The sequence below is a fragment of the Prinia subflava genome, assembly GCF_021018805.1.
Source record: "Prinia subflava isolate CZ2003 ecotype Zambia chromosome W unlocalized genomic scaffold, Cam_Psub_1.2 scaffold_32_NEW, whole genome shotgun sequence".
NCBI lineage: Eukaryota > Metazoa > Chordata > Aves > Passeriformes > Cisticolidae > Prinia > Prinia subflava.
The window spans coordinates 433909-457197 of record NW_026960609.1 but is presented as its reverse complement, the minus strand read 5'-3'; the positions used below and the strand labels follow the sequence as shown (position 1 = coordinate 457197).

General features: G+C 42.8%; 1 protein-coding gene across 2 annotated transcripts in view; it reads right to left on the bottom strand.

Annotated features, from left to right (window-relative positions):
• LOC134565066 (uncharacterized) overlaps positions 1-21783 on the bottom strand; it is a 32466-nt gene extending 10683 nt beyond the window's left edge. The window contains exon 1 of one of the 2 annotated variants that reach the window (XM_063424444.1): positions 21624-21783. Coding sequence is in view for 1 of the 2 variants with exons in the window: in XM_063424443.1 (XP_063280513.1) it covers positions 20949-21240 (292 nt within the window). In the remaining variant the exon portion in view is untranslated. The other variant, XM_063424443.1, reaches the window with a different exon arrangement.
• Positions 21784-23289: the final 1506 nt, after the last annotated feature.

The following is a 23289-nucleotide window of genomic DNA, read 5'->3' as shown; positions in this document are numbered from 1 at the left end:
AACATTTGGAATACTGACTCAAATTAATAAGTCATTATATATTTGATCCTTATTAGTGAACGTCCTAGGTTACAAGGTAAGATGTGCCCAGAGTATGTATTCTATCACCATCTTCATGAGCTGTTGAAACTAGGTGGGGCAGTGTTTCCCTTGCCCCCTCCCTCCGGACTATCTTCTATTAATCAATGCCTTGCCACATGACTCATAGGTAACTCCCTCTGGGAGCTATCTCTGTTTAATGGGCAATCAAGGACTCACTGCATGACTCATAGAATGAGATCAGCCCATTGTGAGATGCTCCACCCAGGGGGAGGAGCCAAGCATTCCCACCTGGATATAATCTGGGATTTGGGACAGCACAGGAGGCCTTACCCACTGGATTCCCAGAGGAGAAGAGCTACCAGACCTTTCTACAGGATCACTGCTTCAACAAGACTGCTTCATCTGGACTGCTGCTACCACTCTAACTAACAGGGTGTCAGGTTGTATTCTGACTCTGTCAGTGGTCTTTTGTTCTATTGCTTTTATTTTATTTTACTTTTTTTTTTTTCTCTCCTATTAAATTGTATTTCTGACTTGGAGTCTCTCACTGGTTTTGCTTTCAAACCAGCACAGTGAAAAAAGTGATTTCTTTAATCACGTAAATATTCCTTGTTCACTGCTTTTTATTGCACTGTACAGTTCTGTGCATAATATAGAAATAATAGTGAGAAAAAGAGGAAGAAAGAAGATTAAGGCTACTTAACCATGCAACAATCTTCCTCACGGAGGAGTCATCACAGAAGATGACACGGAAGCAGGAGTCAGAATTTGGAAAGAATGTGAGTATTTTTCCTCAGTAAACCAGTCACTGGCTTACTCGACAGCCCCCTTGCAAATAACTCCACTCAAATGTAGCCCAAGCAATTTTAACTTAACCTGCCTCCATACATGCAGATTCCACCAAGTCTCATTTCCCACTGCAAATCACCTGCACAAACTTCCCTTCTGTACACTCAACTTTTCTTCTATTAATCAGCTATAAGTCCGAGTCCTTACATTTCAAGGCACAAACCATTATCCAAACAAAACAAGTCAGAAAGGCTCTTCCTTAAGTGGGCAAAATATTCCATAACTTTCTAGTCAGTTCCTTCATCTTTCTTGAAGCATTTTAAATAGATCACTGTCAAGAGGTACCACTTTGGTTTGGATAGTCTGCCAACCTAAAGCAGCAGTTTCTATTCCCCTTCAGAACCATATCTTCCCAAACAAAACACTCCTGTTATTTATAGATAAATGCTTACTATTCCTCTAAGAAAACCCCACTCTGGTCACAGCATTAATGCAAGTAATAGTAACTAACTGTTGGGGGTTAGATTTGCCTTTTTTTTTTTTTCACTTACAGAATTTTTTCCCATAAGTTTCCAAGAAACCTTAATGACAGTACTTAATCAGAACAAAAGGGAGTAGTTGAAGGACATGGCAGCACAAGGCTACACCTATTGTTTTTAAGTCTCTGGGAGTGTCCCTCAGAGGGGAGAGATAATGCGAGCTTTGGGAAAGGTAAAAAGACAGAGCTGGGGGAGGGAGTCTCACTCTTGCTGTCAGCGCCGAGGAAGACAGTCAAGCTGCCCCTCGCTGCAGGAAGAGTTCACGGCCATCACTCTGCCTCTGCCTCGTCCTGGGAAATCTATCGTCATCTGCTCCTGTACCCAGGAATCCTGAGCTTGCCTTCTCCAGCCCTCCCCCCACCGCCGCTGCTTCTTCGGAGCTTTGAGGTTCCCCTGCTACTCTGTAGCCCTGCACTGCCCAGCCCTGCCGGGACACCCCCTGCCGCTCCAGCTACCAGCGCAGAGCTCCTCATCTCATCCACCAGCCCGGGACTTTCCTCCCTTCCAGCTCAGCCTCTCGGAGTCCTGCAGGGGCACCAAGATCAAACAGCCCCGGGCTTTTTGTGAAAGAAAGCCCTCAAGGTTCTTGGTTCTGTTTATTATTAATGCTGTAATTGTTGTTTGTTGTTTTGTCATATATACTAGTAAAGAACTGTTATTCCTATCCCCATACCTCTCTCTGAAAGCTCCTTTAATTTTTTAAAAAAATTAGAATAGTTTGGAGGGAGGGGATTTGAATTCTCCATCTCTAGGGAGGTCCTGCCCCCTTCCTAGCAGATACCTGTCTTTCAAACCAAGACACTAACCTTGCAAAGAATGTCATTTAGATGTGTCTACAAAGCTTTCCTGATGATCACATGGTTGAAAAATTAGCTGTTGCAAAACTGCAGGACATATTGTAGAGAGCTGGAATTTGATATGTGACTGTTGTTCAGTATCCCATGCAAAGAAAAGATTTACTCACTAGTCAAGCACTGAAACCAAAAGGCATTTTGACAACACATTAATGCAAACCAAAAAATAAGACATACAGGGAGAAATCCAAGAATTACAACATGGAAGTACTGTAATGCATTTTCAGGGAAGCCTATAAAATGTACCTTGTGCATGAAAATACTGTGATTGCTTGATATGAAGGAGAAATGATTCAAAGTACTTTAATTTAGATAAATCACAAATCAAAAAACCACATTTTTAAGAGACATTTGCATATCTTTTGCCTTTAGAACTCGGACAGTTAAACCTCCCAATATATTTGGGAAAATAGCTTCAAGGTACTTAAACCTTATGTAATTACAAAATAATTAAAGAGCAGACTAGATACAGTTAAAATCTCAGTAACAGAATATGCCAGAAAATGATTGGTAGTTCAGTGACAGCTTATTCATGTAAGTGACCACTTCTACTTTACAACAATGCTTCTTATTTATCTCCCCAAATTAACTCCTTAAAAATGGTCTAAAGCTAAACATTTTTCGTTCATCTTACAGCAGTAACTCTTAGGGGCAAACACTGTCCTGTAAAACCATAAGATAAACTCCTGCTTGGGATCTTCACTTTAGCTCAGGACATAACAGTGTCTGATGGGTCAACAATAAATGTACTTGGCAGAGCTAAACCAGTCCAGGGGCAAGGCAAGACTGGTTCCTCTGTTTGTCATTTTCACCCAAAAAGATAAAATACAAACCACGAAGTATCATAAAAGATACATCTACAGAAACATTGAGTGGTTTTATGTGAAATGTTTCAAACTGCTGAAATCTTTCATTAACACTTTCTGTTCATTTACATTCTTTATTTCCTACAGTGATAAGGGAAAGTGTTCTTTTTCTGGGTGTAAACAATAGTTTTGTGCAGTTATTGCTGCACAACAAACACATACCAGGACTGAGTCTCAAGACCAAAAAAATCGAATGTTTTCTTCTATTTGAGACATGAATTACAGCACAACTCTCCCTGTAGCAAATCTCAGTGTGGTTGCAAGCACAGAGCACTGGAAGCCTTAGCAAAATAAACACAAATAGTCACTCCCTGCTCTTCTCAGTTTTGCCAGCCTTCAGATTCCACAGCACGTTTCCAATAATTCAACATTATTATTTATAACTGTTAGAGATAAGGCAGAGCGATTGCAAGTAATTTATTTCATCAGAGTTGTTTCTGCTCCTGTTAATAAATATTTTTATTACTGTCCAAAAGGTGAAAGGCATGCACTCATCACCTGAATGTGACTCTCTTTGATTTGCTTGGAGGAAGAGAACATGCAAGCAAATTCAAATGACTTTATCTAAATTACATCCAGAATGTTTCTGTCCTTCCTCTTTAACAAGCCAGTCTAGCAGAGTACTCAGGCACATGCTTGAACTTAAACCCAAGTGCAAATTTTGTTAAGGCCTTGAGACCCTGAAGACTCAAATATATAGAAGCAAGGTACATATAATTTAATCTTTTGATGTCAATACTAATGTCAAAGAAGTATCATGTATAAAATAAACAGAGCTTACAACAGATTTTTTTGCTTTAGAACATGTTGCTCCATTTAACCTACATGAAAGTAGTGAATAAAGATAGCATCACTGAAGATAGTCTTTAACAGGTCAATATAAAAACCACCGGAGCTTTCTAAACTGGTTATGTGTCTAATCATTTTACTCTTAACTCTGCATTTTGGAATAATATAAATAATGCATGTATTCATGGCTAATATGCCCACAGCAAAATAAATAGTTGTGGATAGTTGTGGTCTACAGGAATAGTTCCTGTATGGTGCTTATTACCAGCTCACGGAGCCATTTCTGGACATCTGTGGTGTGAAATACAAAGTTATGTTTCGTGTCAGGGAAATGAAGAAAATCTGTGTAATCATAGTGGTGGAACACAGCCATGGGAGAGTTACAAAGATGAGTTCTAATAAACAGCTGAGGAAAGCATGGAAGGAAGTTTTTGAATAAATCTTTTGCTTGCAATTATCTATTATAAGTCTCAAGCTATTCTGCAATAAGTGTCCTTTAATTATAACTTTAGAAGCTTGCTTTGTATTAAAGAATTTTAAACTGTAGTTTTAGAGTGCAAAAAGGTTTTTTTTGACAAAAGAAGGAAATAAGGAGGGGGCTCAGGCCTCACACAAGGTGGGAAAACATCCTGGACATGAAGATATGACTTCAGCTCACTGATTTATGGCTCCTGGAGAGGGAAACTGGACATCAGCATTGGAGATTGATGGACTTGAAAATAGAGATGGGACCCCACATCTGGAAGCCAGATCCCACCACCTGGAAAAACATATCCTGGAAGTACATCCTGGAGTATTGAAATATCAGAATAGATCACAATGGTCTATAGAATTATACAGGACAATCTATAGATTTATGGCTGTTAGGTATTGAATTGTGACGTTAAAACTAGAAATGGAAACTGCTGAGAAAGCTTATGAATATGTATGAATATAGCAAATAAAATACCATCAAATCCAGCAATGGGTGTGCAGTTGGAAGGGAAAACCCCTACCACTGTACCCAGCGCTGCCTTTTTGCTCACACTTTACCATGTTAATTAATTAATTATTAAACTGCTGCTTGATATATTGGCCGTGTCAAGCGTCTTATTTTTAACAATTTGGTGGAGAATGCGGGCACCTCCAATCCATTGAGGGAGGCCCCTGATCTCGGGGAGGCGCCCCACCTTGCAGGCTTTTGCCTCAGGTGGCCCTGAGTGACTGGGGAATCTTTCAGGGAGAAGGAGATCCTCGAGGTAAATTGTGAGCAAAGGATTTTGAGCTCCCGGATAAAGCTGCAGTGAAATTCACCTGTAATAACTCGTGCACAGAGACCCAGGCGAGAAAAGGAGGCTGTAAGTATCGCTTGGTTAGGTGGGCTAAGAACGGGTACACACGTGTGAGAGTGTGAGTGGTGTGTGTGTGAGACGTGGTCTGACCACGAAGTGATTGTGGAGTTCTTCTAACCTCGGTTCCGTGTCTCCGCGAGGGGAGCGGCAGGTGAAGGAACAAAGCGAGTGTTGGTAAAGGGAATTCTTTCATATAAAAAGGTCGGGGGCGGGATGCGGCAATAGTTGGGGAGGATTTCTTTACAGTAAATCAGAGGCGGGAAGCGGTATTGGTTGAAGGGACTTTTTATTAAAGAAATCCTAGACAAGTGAGAAAATAGGAAGGCCTTTCATTACTGAAGTCAGAAAGAGTGTGGTCGAGGCAAGTGAGGGAATACCCGTTTCTTAGGATGGGTCAATGCCAAGGCAAGGACCCAGGGGTTGGTATAAACCAACAGGAAAATAGAAGTACTAAAGGTACTGGGAAAAGAGGGAGCTTTTTACCAGATATACCACAGGACAGTCCCCTGGGGTTAATGTTAAAATTCTGGGACGAATGTGAATCCAGGAAAGGAAAAAGTAAAGAAAAAATGATACAATATTGCATGGTAGAGTGGACAAAGGAAATGATACGACCCGATAATTTGTACTGGCCAATATACGGGTCATCTGAGGGGTGGATCTGTCAGGCTCTGAATGCCTATGTAAATAAAAAGGATCCAATAAACCAAGAAGAGAGCGATTATGCTGCTCTATGGAATGGGTCCTGGCCTTCTCCCCTGTATACTTTAAAAACCAAAAAGGAGAAAAATCCGTGGGACCCCTTAGATCACCTCCCTCCCCCGTATCTACCACAACCAGCTGCCCCACCAGAGGTGCCTAATCCAGCACCTCTGGCAGCTCAGGCCCCTATGGCACTTCTTGCAGCTCAGGCCCCTATGGCACCTCTTGCAGCTCAGGCCCCTATGGCACCTCTGGCAGCTCAAGCTCCTATGGCACCTTTGGCAGCTCAGGCCCCTATGGCGCTGCCTCATCCTCCAGATTCTCCACCTGCACATAGAACAAGAAGCAGGGAGAGGATTCGAGCAGAAAGGTGCAAGGATAGTGATGATGAGACTGAAAGAGGTCAGCTGTATCCACTAAGGGAGGTACTGATGGCAGGAAACCAAGGGGGGGCAGCTATTGGGTATGTATCAGTACCACTGAACACTGGGGATGTGAGAGCTTTTAAAAAGGAAATGGGGAGGTTACTTGAAGATCCCCTGGGGGTGTCTGATAGACTAGATCAGTTCCTGGGGCCCAACACCTACACCTGGACAGAAATACAATCAATTCTGGGCATTCTATTTACCACAGAAGAAAGACAAATGATAAGACAGGCTGGTATAAGGATTTGGGAAAGAAATCATCAGCAGGGACCCCTGGGAGATGTGAAATGGCCAAATGTGGCCCCTAACTGGGATCACAATAATGATGTCCATAGGCAGAATATGATAGATCTCAGGAATATGATTATTCAAGGGATTAGAGAAGCCGTCCCTAGAGGACAAAACATTAACAAGGCTTTTAGTGAACACCAAAGGAAAGATGAGTCACCCACTGACTGGTTAGAGAGATTGAGAAAAAATATACAGATGTATTCAGGCTTGGACCCTGACACAGCGGTGGGAGAAGCACTAATTAAATCCCAGTTTGTAGCAAAATCATGGGTGGATATAAGGAAGAAACTAGAAAAACTGGATGATTGGCAGGAGAGGGCATTGCAAGAATTGTTGAGGGAAGCACAGAAGGTTTATGTGCGTAGAGATGAAGAAAAAGTAAAAGCAGAAGCTAAGGTTTTTGTGGCAGCAGTTAGGGAAGCACAGAAGGGGAGTTCGTCCCCAGGGAACAAAAAGAAAACTACTATTGGAAAAACAGAGGGGGGTATAAAGAAACCTGAAAATCCTACCTCAATGACTTGCTTTTACTGTGGAAAGAAAGGACACATAAAGAAAAATTGTAGAAAACGAGAGGCAGATCAAAAACTGTTTGACCAAGAATAGCGATGTCAGGGGCTCTATATATTAGGGACCAGAACATCTCAAGAGCCCTTGATAAAATTAAAAATAGGTCCCCAAGAAGAAGAATTTACATTTTTAGTTGATTCAGGGGCAGAACGGTCAACAGTTCAGAGGTTACCAAAAGGATGCAGAATTAGCCGAGAAACAGCTCAAGTAATTGGAGCGAAGGGGGAGGCCTTTAAAGTCCCCATTATTAAAGATGTATTAGTAGAATCAGAGAAAAAAATAGAAATTAGCAATTTGTTATTAGTTTCAGAAGCTGAATGTAATCTGTTAGGTAGGGATTTAATGTTGGCATTGGGAATAGGCATTAAACCTCAAGAAGGTCAACTACAAGTACAGCTGTACAAGCTGACTGACCAAGATGAGGAGAAAATATGCCCTAGTGTATGGCATACTCCTGGAGAAATTGGTAAGCTACCTATTGAACCTATAAAAGTTACCATTGTAAATCCCGAATTCCCAATAAGGGTAAAACAATATCCTATTCCCCTGGATGGCCGACGAGGACTTAAGCCGGTGATTGATGATCTGGTGAAACAAAGAACTTTGGAACCATCTATGTCACCACACAACACACCTATACTCCCTGTAAAGAAAAATGATGGGAGTTATCGTTTGGTACAAGATTTAAGGGCTGTCAATCAGCGGACAGTCACTCGATTTCCTGTTGTGGCTAATCCGTATACTTTACTGAGTCAGATATCTCCTGAATTTTTGTGGTACAGTGTTGTAGATTTGAAGGATGCTTTTTGGACCTGTCCCTTAGAAGAAGGAAGCAAGGATTATTTTGCTTTCGAGTGGCAGGATCCTGAATCTGGGAGAAAGCAGCAATTAAGATGGACAGTTTTACCGCAGGGTTTCTCAGAAGCACCAAACCTGTTTGGTCAGGCTCTTGAAAAAATTTTACAAGATTTTGAGCAATTAGAAGGAACTAAATTGATACAATATGTTGATGATTTATTAATAGCAGGGAAAAATCAGGATCAAGTAAGAGAAGCCACAATTAAGTTATTAAACTTCTTGGGACAAAAGGGTTTAAAGGTTTCAAAGTCCAAGCTGCAATTTGCAGAAGCAGAGGTGAAATATTTGGGTCATTGGTTAAGTAAGGGAACAAAGAAACTGGATCCCGAAAGGATATCAGGCATACTTGCCTTACCCTCTCCCAGAACAAAGAGAGAAATAAGGCAGCTGTTGGGGCTATTAGGGTATTGCAGGCAGTGGATAGAAGGATATAGTCAAAAGGCAAAATTTTTATATGAAAAGTTAACATTAAACACAGTAAAATGGAGCCAAGAGGATGAAAAGAAATTAGAGCACTTGAAGGGTACCCTAATCCAGGCCCCAGTGCTCACCTTACCAGATTTAGATAAACCTTTTCAGCTATTTGTAAATGTTTCTGAACAGACAGCTCATGGAGTACTTACCCAAGACTGGGGGGGGATAAGAAACCTGTGGGGTACTACTCTAAATTGCTCGACCCGGTTAGCAGAGGATGGCCAGTGTGTTTGCAGGCCATTGTGGCTACAGCACTTTTAGTAGAAGAAGCAAAAAAGGTTACTTTTGGAGCCCCTCTAACAGTGTATACCCCTCATAATGTTAGGAGCATACTACATCAAAAAGCAGAAAAGTGGCTTACTGATAGCAGGATTTTGAAATATGAAGCCATTCTAATACACTCCCCTGAGTTGGAACTTAAAGTTACTCCCGCTCAAAATCCAGCTCAATTTTTATATGGAGAACCAACAGGAACACTGATTCATGATTGCATAGAGCTAATTGAATTGCAAACAAAAGTAAGACCAGATTTAATTGAAATAGAATTATCTGAAGGGGAGAAATACTTCATTGATGGCTCCTCCAGGATTGTAGAAGGGAAGCGGAGGTCAGGATATGCGATTGTGGAGGGAAAAAACATGTCAATAGTGGAAAGGGGAAGATTGAGTTCCAGCTGGTCTGCACAAGCTTGTGAATTATACGCATTGTATCGAGCTTTAGAACTACTAAAAGACAAGGTTGGGACCATCTATACAGATTCAAAATATTGCTTTGGAATTGTACATACTTTTGGGAAGATCTGGAAAGAAAGAGGGTTGATCAATACCCAAGGGAAAGGGTTGATCCACCAGGAATTAATACTTAAAGTGCTTGAATCATTAAAGGGCCCAAAAAGGATAGCTGTCACACATGTAAGAAGTCATCAAAGAGGCACAAGCTATTTAGCAAGAGGAAATAACATGGCTGACCAAGCTGCAAAAGAGGCAGCTTTTGAACTGAAAGAAACAATTCAGTTGAATACTGTAACAGAAGTTCAAGGAGAACTGCAAAAAATTTATAGCTCCCAGGAGGAGGAGGCTATAAAGAAATTAGACGCCAAGAAAGAACAAGGAAAATGGATACTCTTAGATGGGAGGGAAATTCTACCCAAAGCCTATGCACGAAGGATTTTGAGCCAATTACATCAGCGTACCCATTGGGGAACCAGGGCCTTGTGTGATCATTTTTTAAAATATTATGGGTGTATTGGGATTTTTGAAATAGCAAAACAAGTAACGCAGGGGTGTGTTACTTGCCAGAAAGTCAACAAAAAGGTAATGAGGCAAACCCCAACAGGGGGTAGGAAAATAGCTTATCGACCTTTTGAAAGAGTTCAGGTGGATTATACTGAGCTTCCGAAAGTCAGTAGGTGGAAGTATCTGTTAGTAGTAGTAGATCATCTAACTCACTGGGTAGAAGCTTACCCAGCTGTAAGAGCCACTGCCAAATTTGTAATCAAAATACTATTAGAACAAATTATTCCCCGATTTGGAGTTATTCGAGCCATTGATTCTGATCAAGGCTCCCATTTTACCTCTAGTGTCATCAAAGGGGTAACAGAAGCCATGGGTATCTCCTGGGAATACCATACCCCTTGGCACCCTCAGAGCTCTGGGAGGGTGGAAAGGATGAACCAAACGATAAAGCAGCAATTAACCAAATTAATGATTGAAACCAAGATGTCCTGGGTAAAATGTTTACCTTTAGCATTGCTTAATATAAGAACACTTCCTAATGCAGATACTGGGCTATCAGCATACGAAATGCTTTATGGAATGCCATATTCCCAGGAGATACCCCAAACATCAGTAATAATTGAAGATATGACTATTCAGAAATATATTCAAACAATTGGACAACATGTATTAGAATTGAGAGAAAAAGGAATATTGGCTCAATCCACCCCTCTAGGATTTAGCATACACAAAATAAAACCAGGTGACTGGGTGCTGGTTAAAAGATGGAAAGAGGAGAGCTTATCTCCTAAATGGGAAGGCCCATATTTAACCCTCTTAACCACTGATACAGCCATCCGAACTGCAGAGAAAGGCTGGACCCACGCATCTCGCATTAAAGGACCCGTGGGACCACCGACAGAGGCACCGGCCGAGTCCCAGTGGAAAATCACTTCTGCTCCTGGGAAACTGAAAATAAGGTTTAAAAAGGACTGACGCATGTTTCGGAAACACTTGTACCTGAAGCTTCAGAATCAAAACCTTCCAAGAGAAGTGAAATGTCCTAACCAAAATTGTGAATGTTTTCCTTGGGGTTGTTTCAGGTGCATTGAGTGTCAGAAATTGTGGTATACAAACTTGGTGGGGGCAAGGATCCCTAGTACCCTTTGCTGGAGTTGTAGGAATGAGATAGAGAAAGAGACAGATAGAACACTAAGGGCTGCAGTAGAGAAAGGATACATCAAAGTAGGTGATAAGGATTGGTGGGGGACCTGGTTGCACGGGACACGGGCTGGGATCGATCTGCAGGAAGAAGCAAAGGCAAAATTGGAAAGAATTGAGTGTGATTACAACAATTGGATACCAGACGGATACCAAATTGAAATAAGAGAGTGGCACAGAGCTAAGCTTCAGTGGGCCTGGCAACAATTCACAGGTAAGAATAAATAGAGGGCAAGACCAGATTGACCTCTGCCTTTGCCACCAAGAAGATGAAAATCCCAACTGTTGGCAGCAACCCAATAGGTTGGAGGGGTGGAAAGGCATGTCATACTAGACCTCTCATTATATACCTGATCATGTGTGTAAGCACTGCCAAGGCAATTGACAATTGCCACCGATGTCACCAGGCGGTGAAATGGAGAGGAGTCACAACGGTATCCTTTGTTGGTCACACCCATATAAACAAAGGTTGTTATGATGAAAGTCAGTTAAGGGTTTGTGAAGAGCAAGGAAGAGAATTTTGGATGGCAAAGAATTTAGGAGCAAGAGGAGGAGCTGGCCGTAATTACCAGACATGTCCAAGAGGAGAAGAATATATATGCTTTACCAAAGCAGGTATGTGGGGATACACTGATGGGGGAGGAGTTCAAGACCAAAATAAGGAGAATTTAGTACAGAAAGCAGTAGAACGGTTAAAAACCCACTCTAAATCTAAAATTGCTTCCCAAAATTTGTATGATAGATTAAGGAAACAGCTGCCAGAGTCAGATCTTTCCACTTTTGGACACAATTTGTTCATGGATTTAATGCAACAAATTGTAACAGAATTAAATGTTTCCAAGTGCTGGATTTGTGGTGGGACCCAAATGACAGAGCAATGGCCCTGGAGAGGAGAAGGTTTAGAAGTAGCACAAATTTTAAAGTGGAACCGAACAGGAATTACAAAACCTGAAGAACGGCCAGAAGGATGGGTACTAACAAATGTAGTGATGGGCCAGGAATGCATAGCCAGGAAAGGGAAAGCCTTTGGGACAAGAGTAGGGGAAACCTCTTGCAAAAGAGTGTATACCACAAATTTATCTAAAAATCGGTGGTGGCCACAAAAACCTGAGGGATATTTAAGTAACAGACAAATGCCTGATTGTGAATTAGATGCTGCTACTGGACTGTATTGGTGTAACAAAAGTGGAGCAAACCCTTTCCAGGAAGCTGAGAACCTCAGAAAATATTGGGAAACTCCTGCAAATCAGACAATTGAGTGGGATGCTCCAGAAGGTTTGTTTTGGATATGTGGGAAGAGGGCATACAGTAAATTGCCAAAAGATTGGAAAGGGTCCTGTACAATTGGGATAATACAACCAGGATTTTTCCTGCTACCCCAAGAACAAGGAAAGGTGTTAGGAAAACCTTTATATGAGCAGATGAAAATGAGGGAAAGACGAAGCTTGGTGGGTGTAATTCAAACATGGAGAGACGAAGAATGGCCCCCAGAAAGAATAATTGAGTACTATGGTCCTGCTACATGGGCTCAGGATGGTAGTTGGGGTTATAGAACCCCAATATACATGTTAAATGGTATAATTCGGCTGCAAGCAGTAGTGCAAATAATAACAAATCAGACCTCCAGGGCATTGGAGCTGCTAGCTACACAATTAACCCAAACTCGAGCGGCAGTGTACCAAAATCGGTTAGCTTTAGATTATTTGTTAGCTGAAGAAGGTGGAGTATGTGGAAAATTTAACACTTCTGATTGTTGTCTAGAAATAGATGACAATGGGGAGCTTGTCTCACAAATAGCAGAAGACATTAAAAGAATAGCACATGTGCCTGTTCAACAATGGAATTCTATCCTTCAAGCTTCATGGTGGGACCAGTTGTTTGGAGGGGGGGCTTGGTGGAAGAAAATAGTATTTATAATATTATGTTCATTGACTGGATTGTTGTTTTTACCTTGCTTAATTCCATGCTTTGTTCGGCTTATCCACTCTGTGATACAAGGTATGCAGGTCGCTGTGATGCCAGTAGACCCTGAACTAGCTACAGGGGAATTTGGCCATTTTGGGAAAACATCTAAAATATCCAAAATAATGAAATTAAAGAAGAAGGATGAAGAGGGAAAAGTTGCTAAAGTTTTGGCCAGGTTCAAAACCCAGACACGAATAAGCAAGATAAATAAAAATTTATACAAGCAGAGTGGGGACTGTGAAATACAAAGTTATGTTTCGTGTCAGGGAAATGAAGAAAATCTGTGTAATCATAGTGGTGGAACACAGCCATGGGACAGTTATAAAGATGAGTTCTAATAAACAGCTGAGGAAAGCATGGAAGGAAGTTTTTGAATAAATCTTTTGCTTGCAATTATCTATTATAAGTCTCAAGCTATTCTGCAATAAGTGTCCTTTAATTATAACTTTAGAAGCTTGCTTTGTATTAAAGAATTTTAAACTGTAGTTTTAGAGTGCAAAAAGGTTTTTTTTGACAAAAGAAGGAAATAAGGAGGGGGCTCAGGCCTCACACAAGGTGGGAAAACATCCTGGACATGAAGATATGACTTCAGCTCACTGATTTATGGCTCCTGGAGAGGGAAACTGGACATCAGCATTGGAGATTGATGGACTTGAAAATAGAGATGGGACCCCACATCTGGAAGCCAGATCCCACCACCTGGAAAAACATATCCTGGAAGTACATCCTGGAGTATTGAAATATCAGAATAGATCACAATGGTCTATAGAATTATACAGGACAATCTATAGATTTATGGCTGTTAGGTATTGAATTGTGACGTTAAAACTAGAAATGGAAACTGCTGAGAAAGCTTATGAATATGTATGAATATAGCAAATAAAATACCATCAAATCCAGCAATGGGTGTGCAGTTGGAAGGGAAAACCCCTACCACTGTACCCAGCGCTGCCTTTTTGCTCACACTTTACCATGTTAATTAATTAATTATTAAACTGCTGCTTGATATATTGGCCGTGTCAAGCGTCTTATTTTTAACATGTGGTTAGAAAAATGAGCCAGTAAGAGTTGAGAATTTACACCATAACTATCTCTGAAAGAAATCACCTTTAACTCTTTAATTCCTGAAATACAGAATAGGGTATTAGCATTTTAAAATACCAATACGTTAGTATTAACATTAATTCACAGAAATCCAAACAATGTTGTAGGTAGGAAAACAGATAGTGGAGAGAAACTAAATCAGACACAGCATAAATTAATAAACCTGACACTTGTAGCTTTGCCTACACACAAACATGGAAGTGAGAAATGTCGTCAGATAAGAGCTCTTTCATGTGAAATTGAGAAACAGCACTGTATTTAATTACTATTATTATTTTGATCAGGGACAAACCCAGAGGATAATGATTCTTATAAACTGTTATGAATGAATTCTCAGTGGGTGTGAGTGCTCTAGGGGCTGCCCCTGTGTGGCTGCCGTGGCCCAAGATGTGGCGAGGTTGTGTCTGCTGCCGTCACCACCAGCCCTGGCGGATCCGCTGCCAGACCCCTGCCACCATAGGTCGGGCCCTGCCCTGGGGGATGCCTTGGCAGGCACCGGAGCCACTGCAGCTGCTCGTGTGGCAGCCCCCGCCTCCGGAAAGCGGCAGCCCCGCCACCCAGCCCTGTCACTGTTGGCGGGAGCCGTGGCTGGGCAGAGGGAGTGCCGAGCATGGTTCTGCGGGGCTCTGGAGGGGGCAGTGGGAGGCGCCAGTGCCCCGGCGCCTTGGGGACAGGTGACCCCCATCCCTGGCGGGAGTGAGGCGGCCACCATTCTCATGGAGGCTGTAGTGCCTTACTGGGCAGCTATCCTGCCAGTCCTGCATTTCTGAATTAGCATGTTAAAAGCTAGTTGATTGTCCTGATTATATCTACTATAATCGGAGCTCACCTAGCCAGCCACCCCCCCCCCCCCCCCCACTGCCTACTCGAGGAAGGGTGCATATGCAAATAAAACTGACCCTGTGAATCTTGGGAGAGTTTTTCGAGAAGAAAAGCACCCCAAGATGGAGAGCTGGACGCAACAGAGAGGAACTAGATGGTGCCCTGGCCGAGGATGAAGTAGACTCACGCCCTGGCCTGGTTTGAAGACTAGCCATGATCTATTGAGAGGCTGACTGGTATGGGGACTGGGCCAGCTTGAGTGACTGATTCAGAGAGAAACTCTCGAGGTTTTTCCATGAGGATAAAGAGCTGACATCTGCTGCTTTGCACTTCAGCAACCAGACTAGCACCAGTCTGCCTTCTCAGGGTTGACCAGATAGAGCTTCTAGCTGTTCCCATGGGAACAAGGACTCGGCACCTACGGCTTGCAGCTGAGTGATGAACTGGGACATTTCCTGCTCCTCCAGATTGCTACAGCAGCATGGAAAAACTCCGTCGGGCTCTACCACCCAGCTGGTCATTTTAATAAGAAGCTGAATGTTAATAAAGGCATTTAGCCCTGTTCATTTCATAAATGATTCATTGTTATAGGTCACCTCATACTCTCAGTAAACTCCTACATACATCCAAGACCCTAAAAGCAAGCTTGCATGAATTCATCAGCACAATTAAAGGATTAATTAAAAGACTGAATCTATTAGAAGCCTTGGACTGGAACAAGGCATGTTTGCACACTGCAAAACTCTGCATTTATCTTTGCAGGATAAATAAATACATTAACACAGCCACACTGCTGTAAAAACATCAGATATTTACTTTATAAGACTGATGGACCATCTCATCAGAGAGAAAATTTAGCCTTGTGGAACAGGCGACTGAAAATGATGTCCTGACTCACCAAGTCTGCAGTTGTGTCTGTCCCCTGCTGTGCAGCAAGACCTTATCACAATGATAAGGTGAGAGGATTTCCTCTAATGTGACTGTCACCAAGTGTTTAGCAAACAATTGCAAAAAATATATAACATAATCAATCATCCCTGAACTGTTAAAAAATAATTTTAAAAATGCTTTCATCAAAACTTGGGAGGACTTGAATCATAGATTTTACACAGTTACAGAATACTGAGACTTAGAAAAAATTAAACTATCAACTATGTTATTCAAACAGATGTTTACTTTTACCCTGGTAAGCCTCTCCCAAAAATGATCGAACAATAGGGGATTCTTCTAACTGGAGAAATTAACAAAAATGCTACAATAACAACCACCTTTGAAATGCACCAGTCCCTTCTCTGATCTTCTGCTGTGTTCTTATCATTGCTCTACCTGTTTTATCTGTAGCATTCCACATGTGAAGCACTAAAATACTCAACAGCATCCTGCACTGCAATTCCTAGATGTTGCCAGATTAAATACCAGCCCAGCCCACCCCAGGGCTGAGCAGTGAGTTCCACAGTAGCAACAGCAAACAGTAAATGCAGTGAATGCCTATTTAATAAGTTGTTTTTTTCCTTAACTTAGTCTGAGCATGGATAAGGCAAAATAGAGACATACAGCTGTGCCTTCCTCAACTTACTTGTAAGAAATGAAAGCATCTAATGCTGATGTGGTAACACCCTTGTGTCACTTAGGACAGGTAAAAACTGGATGATACAGATGAACAATCCTTCAATAAGCAGCACTCCATGTGAAAGAGTCAGATGAAGCTGCTCAAATGCACGTGTTCTTTAGGGATTTCACACACCCCACAACATGTGTAAGGCAGCTGTCCATGCTGGGAGCTAAGAACTGTCCACAAATACTGAAATTTGCTGAAAATATTGTAGAAATAAGACACTTAGAGGGTAAATCAACTAAGCCTATTTAGCATCTCACTGGCCAGGTAACATCAGGTCATGATGTTGGATGAAGCCACACTCTGTCACTCTAGTCTCCATTCTTTCAAAAGGACAAGTTGTAACTAGTGAAAAACTACCCAAAAAATCCTCAAATCAAAGCATATACTAGCCTGGTTCTAGTCTGTCTACTAAACTTACTAGGTTTTGATACATCCTGAGATGAAAGGTAATTATATCCCATTACAAATATTAATAAAAAAATTAATTTTGTCAAAATATTTTATTCAAAATAAAATGCATTACATTAAAACACAGTATTGAGGTATAACATCTAGACTGGCATAAATATAGATTTAGGAAAGCCAAAGAAGGAAATAGAGGCATGATTTTAGTACCTACCAATTACATCAAAGCATTAAAAAAAGGTGATGTTAGCATGCCTTCTTTCCAATGCTCATTTACATTCCAGGTATTTTTTGACAACAAATTTTGAGCATTTCATTTAACCCTTCGGCACACATGTGTATGTCTGCCATACTCTGTTGTTGTTTAAATTTATGGGGGGTCCTCCGGGAGTGCCCCCCGGAGACCCCCGGGGTCTTTTGGGGTCGTGGTGTTCCCGGGCTTGCAGGCAAGGAGACTCAGATGCCGGTGGGGTGCTGATGAGGTGAGGGTTTATTCACTGAGGGAGAGGGAAAGGGGAGGGGGGAGGGGGAAGGGGGGGAGAGGAGAGAGGAGCGTCCGGACGCCTCCAGGGGAAGAGGGGCAAGAGGGGAGAGCCTTCTGCCTTGGCATTCTTATCACAGAGGTTCAAAGGGGCGCGGTAACATTCTCCAGCCAATGAGGTTACAGATACAGGATACTGCGGGGAGGGTACAGACTGGGGATAAACCATACATTTTCCAAGGGTGAGCCAGAGCAAACCATTTCCATAAAATGCAATCCCACAATACTACAATGAATTTGGTGATAGACGATCAAGTATGGTTTCATGGCTTTTACATCTTGCTAATAATGTAAAATACAGAGCAAGTAACAATCCATCATCCCTAGTAGACTGCAATTCCTAATTTTACCCCTATTAGTAGGACTAAAATATGTGCCAATTCCACAGTAAAAGGTGAAAAAACAGCACTGATCAGTATTTGTGCTTGCTCAATTACCACTTATTTCTCTGACAAAGTCTTAGCTTACATGTTTGTCCTGGTTTAGGACAAATTAGGGAAAAATCTCCAAAGGAGCCCCTTAAAGGAAACAAACCTCCACAACTCCTCCCCCCCAACACCACCAGGTTCGGGAGGAATTTCCTCGGAGGAAAAGTGGAAAAAACTTGTTTATTAAGAAACAACAAAAAACACTCCCCAACACAAGAAAAACAGCCCCAGCTGACAAGAAATGTTTTCACCAGTCCAAGAGAGGACGAACGGCTTGGACAGTCTCTGCTGGGGAGGGTGCCAAAGCTTCTCTCAGATGCAGACTCTGGGGGGAGTTCCTTGACGTTCCCAGATCAAGGTCCAGAGCCGGTTCCGATGTCTTCAGGGAAGGGGAGGAATGAAAGAAGGGGGAAAAAAAAGCAGAAAAACGGCAAAAAGCAAGCAAAAAAGAGAAAAAAAAAAAAAAAAGGCAAGAGAGCAAAGCCAGCAGAGTGAGCCTAAAGCTAGCAGCAGCAAGCGAGAGCCAGCAGCTGGGGGGAGGGGCGTGGCTAATAGACAAAACAAACCGGGAGCACGGGAACAGAAACACACGATTGGGATACAAAGCATGAAAATGTCCTATCACCCCAGGACAATGTTAAGAAAAGGTGATAACAGAAAAATTGAAGAGCAAAGGAAATATAAACACAAAATAAAAATAATTATAAAAGTGCACGATGAAAGCAAAAAGAGACAAAAAGTACAAGAAATTGGTGACAGTTCAATCCAAATTTCAAAAGGGTGCTCAAATAATCGTTTTTTTCCTTCTACCTTAAAAATTAGCATCTTTACAGACATCATAGGACACAAGTTCCCACAAACACCTACACTCAAACACTATCTTAAATCATTTTTTATTCTTCCTTTTCAAGTCAACCTGGTATTGAAGGAAAACAAATCTATCCATCTTCTTTTGGCTTACACACTCAGACTTTCAATCTTTAAGAAAATGGATGAGCTTCTTGTGGATCTTTTCATGAGATTAACAGGCTTACCAAAATTCTTGTGAATGAGACATTAAAACTAAACACTGATACTGGGATAAAATTACAGAGACTGTTCCTTCCTGCCAGGTGCTGTATCACCTGTCCCTTACAGACCAATTCTCCACTAAAAATTCCTTCAGGCTGGGGATGAAGGACTCTCTGAAGAGCAGGGGTATGTTATCTTGATTTGAAGAAAGGCCTGGAAGTCATCCCACTAGCTCTGGACACAGAAGTTAAGAACTGAAAGTCTAAGATAAACTTTGTGCCCTCCTACGGTCAGACAATTTTGCAGCCTGAATGGATTCAGCTGCCTTGAGGAAGACTAATCATTCTCCAGAGGTATTCACTTTCCTCTGTCAAGAATCAGTAGAACTTGGGCCTCTGATGCCTTCCAACACCCAAACTTGTATTAGGCCACCTCATGTCTTTTGTCATAACCAGCAGATGCCGAATTATCAAGTTGTAAGCACAAAGATTCACAATGTATAAATACAGTCACACAGGATTTACGTGGTGCGAGTATGTATTTGCATGCACCCCATGCCCAAAGTCATGGACATACCTGACATCTCTGAGGTATCAAAATGCACTTGCTTTAATGGTTCAAGCTGATGGAGCAGCCATAAGGCAAATTTTAAGAAAGAATACAAATAACTCAGCAAAAAAGTAGACACATTTCAGTGTGATATCCTAGATATTATTCAACATGAACACAATTAGAACAGGCCTGTAAAAAAAAATTTGTTTCAGTTAAACTTCAAGTTACTAATGAGGAACATGCATTTGTAGTAATAGGAAAGAGCATTACTTTTTTCCCCTTCTGTAGCCTGTGCCATAGCCTGTGCCAAAGCCTGTGTACGAGAGTTATGTGCTTTTGCAGATGGAAAACCTGAAGGACTGAAGAATCTACTCATTTCTGTACCCTTTTAAAGAAAGCTGCTTTTTATAGCCATACTCAACACTTCAAACTTGTATTTAGCATGTGTGGCTGGGAATGTTTATATTTGTAACACACTGAGTTGGAACAGTGTTCAATTTGTGAGATTTGAAAGCATCGGCTCCTGCAAACATTGCTATGCTTATACTGAATACTACATTGATTTCAGGGGAGTTAAGTCCCAAATAAACCTTTCTAAAACAAAGAGCTTATTCAAGGTTTGTCTCCTTCACAGAAAAAGCAGAACTACTACTCCATGTTAAAAAACAATTCTCAAGGTCCCTAGAGCCATCCCTCTTCTGTTTCTTAGGGAGTGGAATCAAACCAGAGAAAATAGTCCTTCCAGCTTTCATTTTTCGTGACTAACTTTGTGTCTGATTTCTGAGCATATGGAAATTGCCACCAGTCTCAAAGTTTCACTTCAAGGAAACAAATTCAATCCAGAACGGTCCAGGTAAGTGAAATTACACAGGGTTTAAAAGTAGCAACTAGATCTGAGTTTCTTATGGAGACATTAAAGAGAGTACAAACGTTTTAAAGAGAAGTAATATTCCAATGATATCCAGTCAGGAAATTAAACTGATATTTAAGGCTTTTGGTAGATTAATCAATGAGTGTACAGTTTGTACTCAAATTAGACAAAAGACATGACAATTTCTGAATAATTTTTTTTACACAAGGAGACTTGTTTCTATAATCGAGTTTTTGCTGTCTCACGACAACTGTATTTTAACAAGTCCTGAAGATTTGCTTATTCAGCTCTGGGAGGGAAACACTAGCTGGCTCTCATACATGCCTCGCTGCTGGACAGATGCTAGTTAACCGGGAAAAGTGAGTTTAGGAGCCGAGCAGCGAGGACGGAGTGCCAATCCCGCGGCAGCCCGCGCCGCAGCAGCTCGCTGAGGCACGGCAGCTTCTCCCGTGCCGCAAGCTGCTCTCAGCGGCGCACCGGTACCTGTGCCCAGAGCTCAGCAGACATTTGCTCCCTTCCTCTCTCCCTCCCTCCTTCCCGGCTTCACCGTGAGCAAACACGAGGGCGGCGAGACTTAGGACACTACGGAGCTGCCCAGCCGGCCCGGCGCCCTCGCTCCTGGCCGCTCCCAGCCCGGCGGTGGCCGCGGAGCCCCCGCGGTGCCGGTACCTGGTTGTGCTGCAGGTGGGCGAGCGGCAACGCCGAGCCCAGGGCGGGCGCGGCTCCCAGGCGCTGCAGCAGCGCGGAGAGTTGCCCCCCCGACAGGCTGTGGTTGGCCCCGAAGACGCGCAGCACATCGTCGGTGAAGCTCGTCGCGTCGGCGGCGCCTGGGCGCTACCCCTCCATCCCGGCGGGACGCGGCGAGTGTGGCGGATGGCGCAGCCCCACCGCCCTCGCCCCTCCCCACGGGCCTCGCGGGGCGGGAGCGGGGCCCGCCCGCCAGGCCCCTCCCCGGGGCCATAGTGGGGACGCGGGGCGGGCGGTGCCGCTCACCGAGCCCCGACGAACCCCGCCGCCCGGGGGCTGAGGGCAGCCACGGGGCTCCCTGCCGCCCTCTGTCACCACAGGAGGTGGCGCGGGGCTGTCCGAGATCGCCCCATGCTCGGGCAAAGGGGGGGGATGCAAAAGTCCCGCTTGCCGCCAAGCCCGGTCCAGGGGCCAAGGGTCACACAACCATCAGGGTCATTGCCCCCGCTGCCCCGCGCAGCTTGCCCGCCTGCCCCACCTGCCATGCAGCACCTTGCCCCACACCCAGCTGCCCTGACCCACTGGATGGCAGAAGGGATAACGGAGGCCAAGGTCCAGGTCCAGCCAGGCACACAGGTACGGCCCCGCCGTACCCACCTCACCAATGCTATCTCCAGAGCCGAGGCTCCTGGACCTTGGAATGAGTCCTTCGGTTGGCAGCCAGTTAGGCAACCTGCTTCTCTCAGTCCCCTCCTATCACCGTGGAGGCCCAACCAGGAAAACAGACTGGGGACACAGATCTGGGTGCATCAACAGCAGCAGGGCAGAAGACCTGCCCATAGTTTATTTTTCCATTATATATCTGTGGCAAGGTGACCATGGATTGGAGAAGGGTATCGCCACCTCTCCTGTCACATTGGTCCAGGAGGCTGTCATTCAACCTCCCCTTCTCTTGGAGAAAGTATTCATAACATTGCCAATATTTACAAAACATGGTCCTGTGTTTACAATTCACCAGCGTGAGAAACTGCACATTTCTCCTTTAATATGAACGCTCAGCAAACCAGGAAAATTCATGGCAACACCCTCCCCTCCCACGGGCTGAGACACGGATTTGTGTCTAGTCTACCTTTTCAGGCAGGATTAATGCACAACAAACCATGTGATTTCATGCACGCTTTTTAACAAACAGAGAAAATTGTGACTGGTCACAGGTGTCTTTCTGGGGGCTATTGCTCAAATGGTTAAGATAAAAATGCTCATGGTGCAGGACAGCAGCCCCAGCTCAGCAAAGATCTGTACTATTAAGTTATCCTGCTACTGTGTTTTACAAAATACTGCTACATGTCCATGTAGCAGGCAGAGACAGTGTGTTTTCAGAGAATTTGGGGGGTATTTTTAAGATTCTCATTTCGATCACTGTGAAACTATGCTGAATTACGTGAGCTGAGGCACAGTTCCAGATTCCAAATTTTCTGAAACCAGAATTTTGTACTGTCTGTGCCAAGTAGTCCAGGTAACAGCACTATGAAGGAGGCATGGTTAAAAAGGTACTTAATGAGCAACAGAACTGATTTAGATAAATCTTTCATGAAAAACTTCCATGCCACAATGTACAAAGCATCTAGCAGGAAAAAAAAAAAAAAAAGCCAGCAGCATAACCTACTAATGGGCAGGGGGGAGGAAAATCAAGAGAGCTACAATAATATTAATTTTAATACTGAAAAACCTGTCACTGCTCTTGAATTAAAGCCTGAATCACTGATATACTTTTACACTTCCATCTTACTTGGTTGGTGGCAGCTAAAACAGCCTGGGCACAGCTCAGCTACAAGTTGTTCCAAATGTCCCCATCTGTACTGGTTCTACCAACAGCCGAGGCTGAAGATACTCCACTTTACCCACTTCTTTATTTGCATGTGCATTTTGGCTCTCTTCCAGTGAAATCAACACAACATTCTCTTGCTGCTAAGAGAATTGCAACACTGGTTGGGCAGCAGCTATGTTAGTAGCAAAACTGGCACCTCCTATAGTTTCTTCTGTGTGTGTTTCTAAACACAGCTATAGTAACAGCAGATTATTGCAGTCATTCTGAAATTTTAAAAGTCTAGATTTGAAAAGTGCCTTATAACCAGCAGCTAAATTGGAAGTAACCGTAACCTGGCTATAACAGGTAAATCAAAACAGGTTGCATCAAGATTTGTCAGTGCTCTGTTCTGTGAAGCCAAAGAGTTCATCTCAAAATTTATTATTTTAAGACTTCCTTTTTTAGCAGAAATATAAAAGATCATTTAAATTTTTATAATTAAACTCATATTTGCAT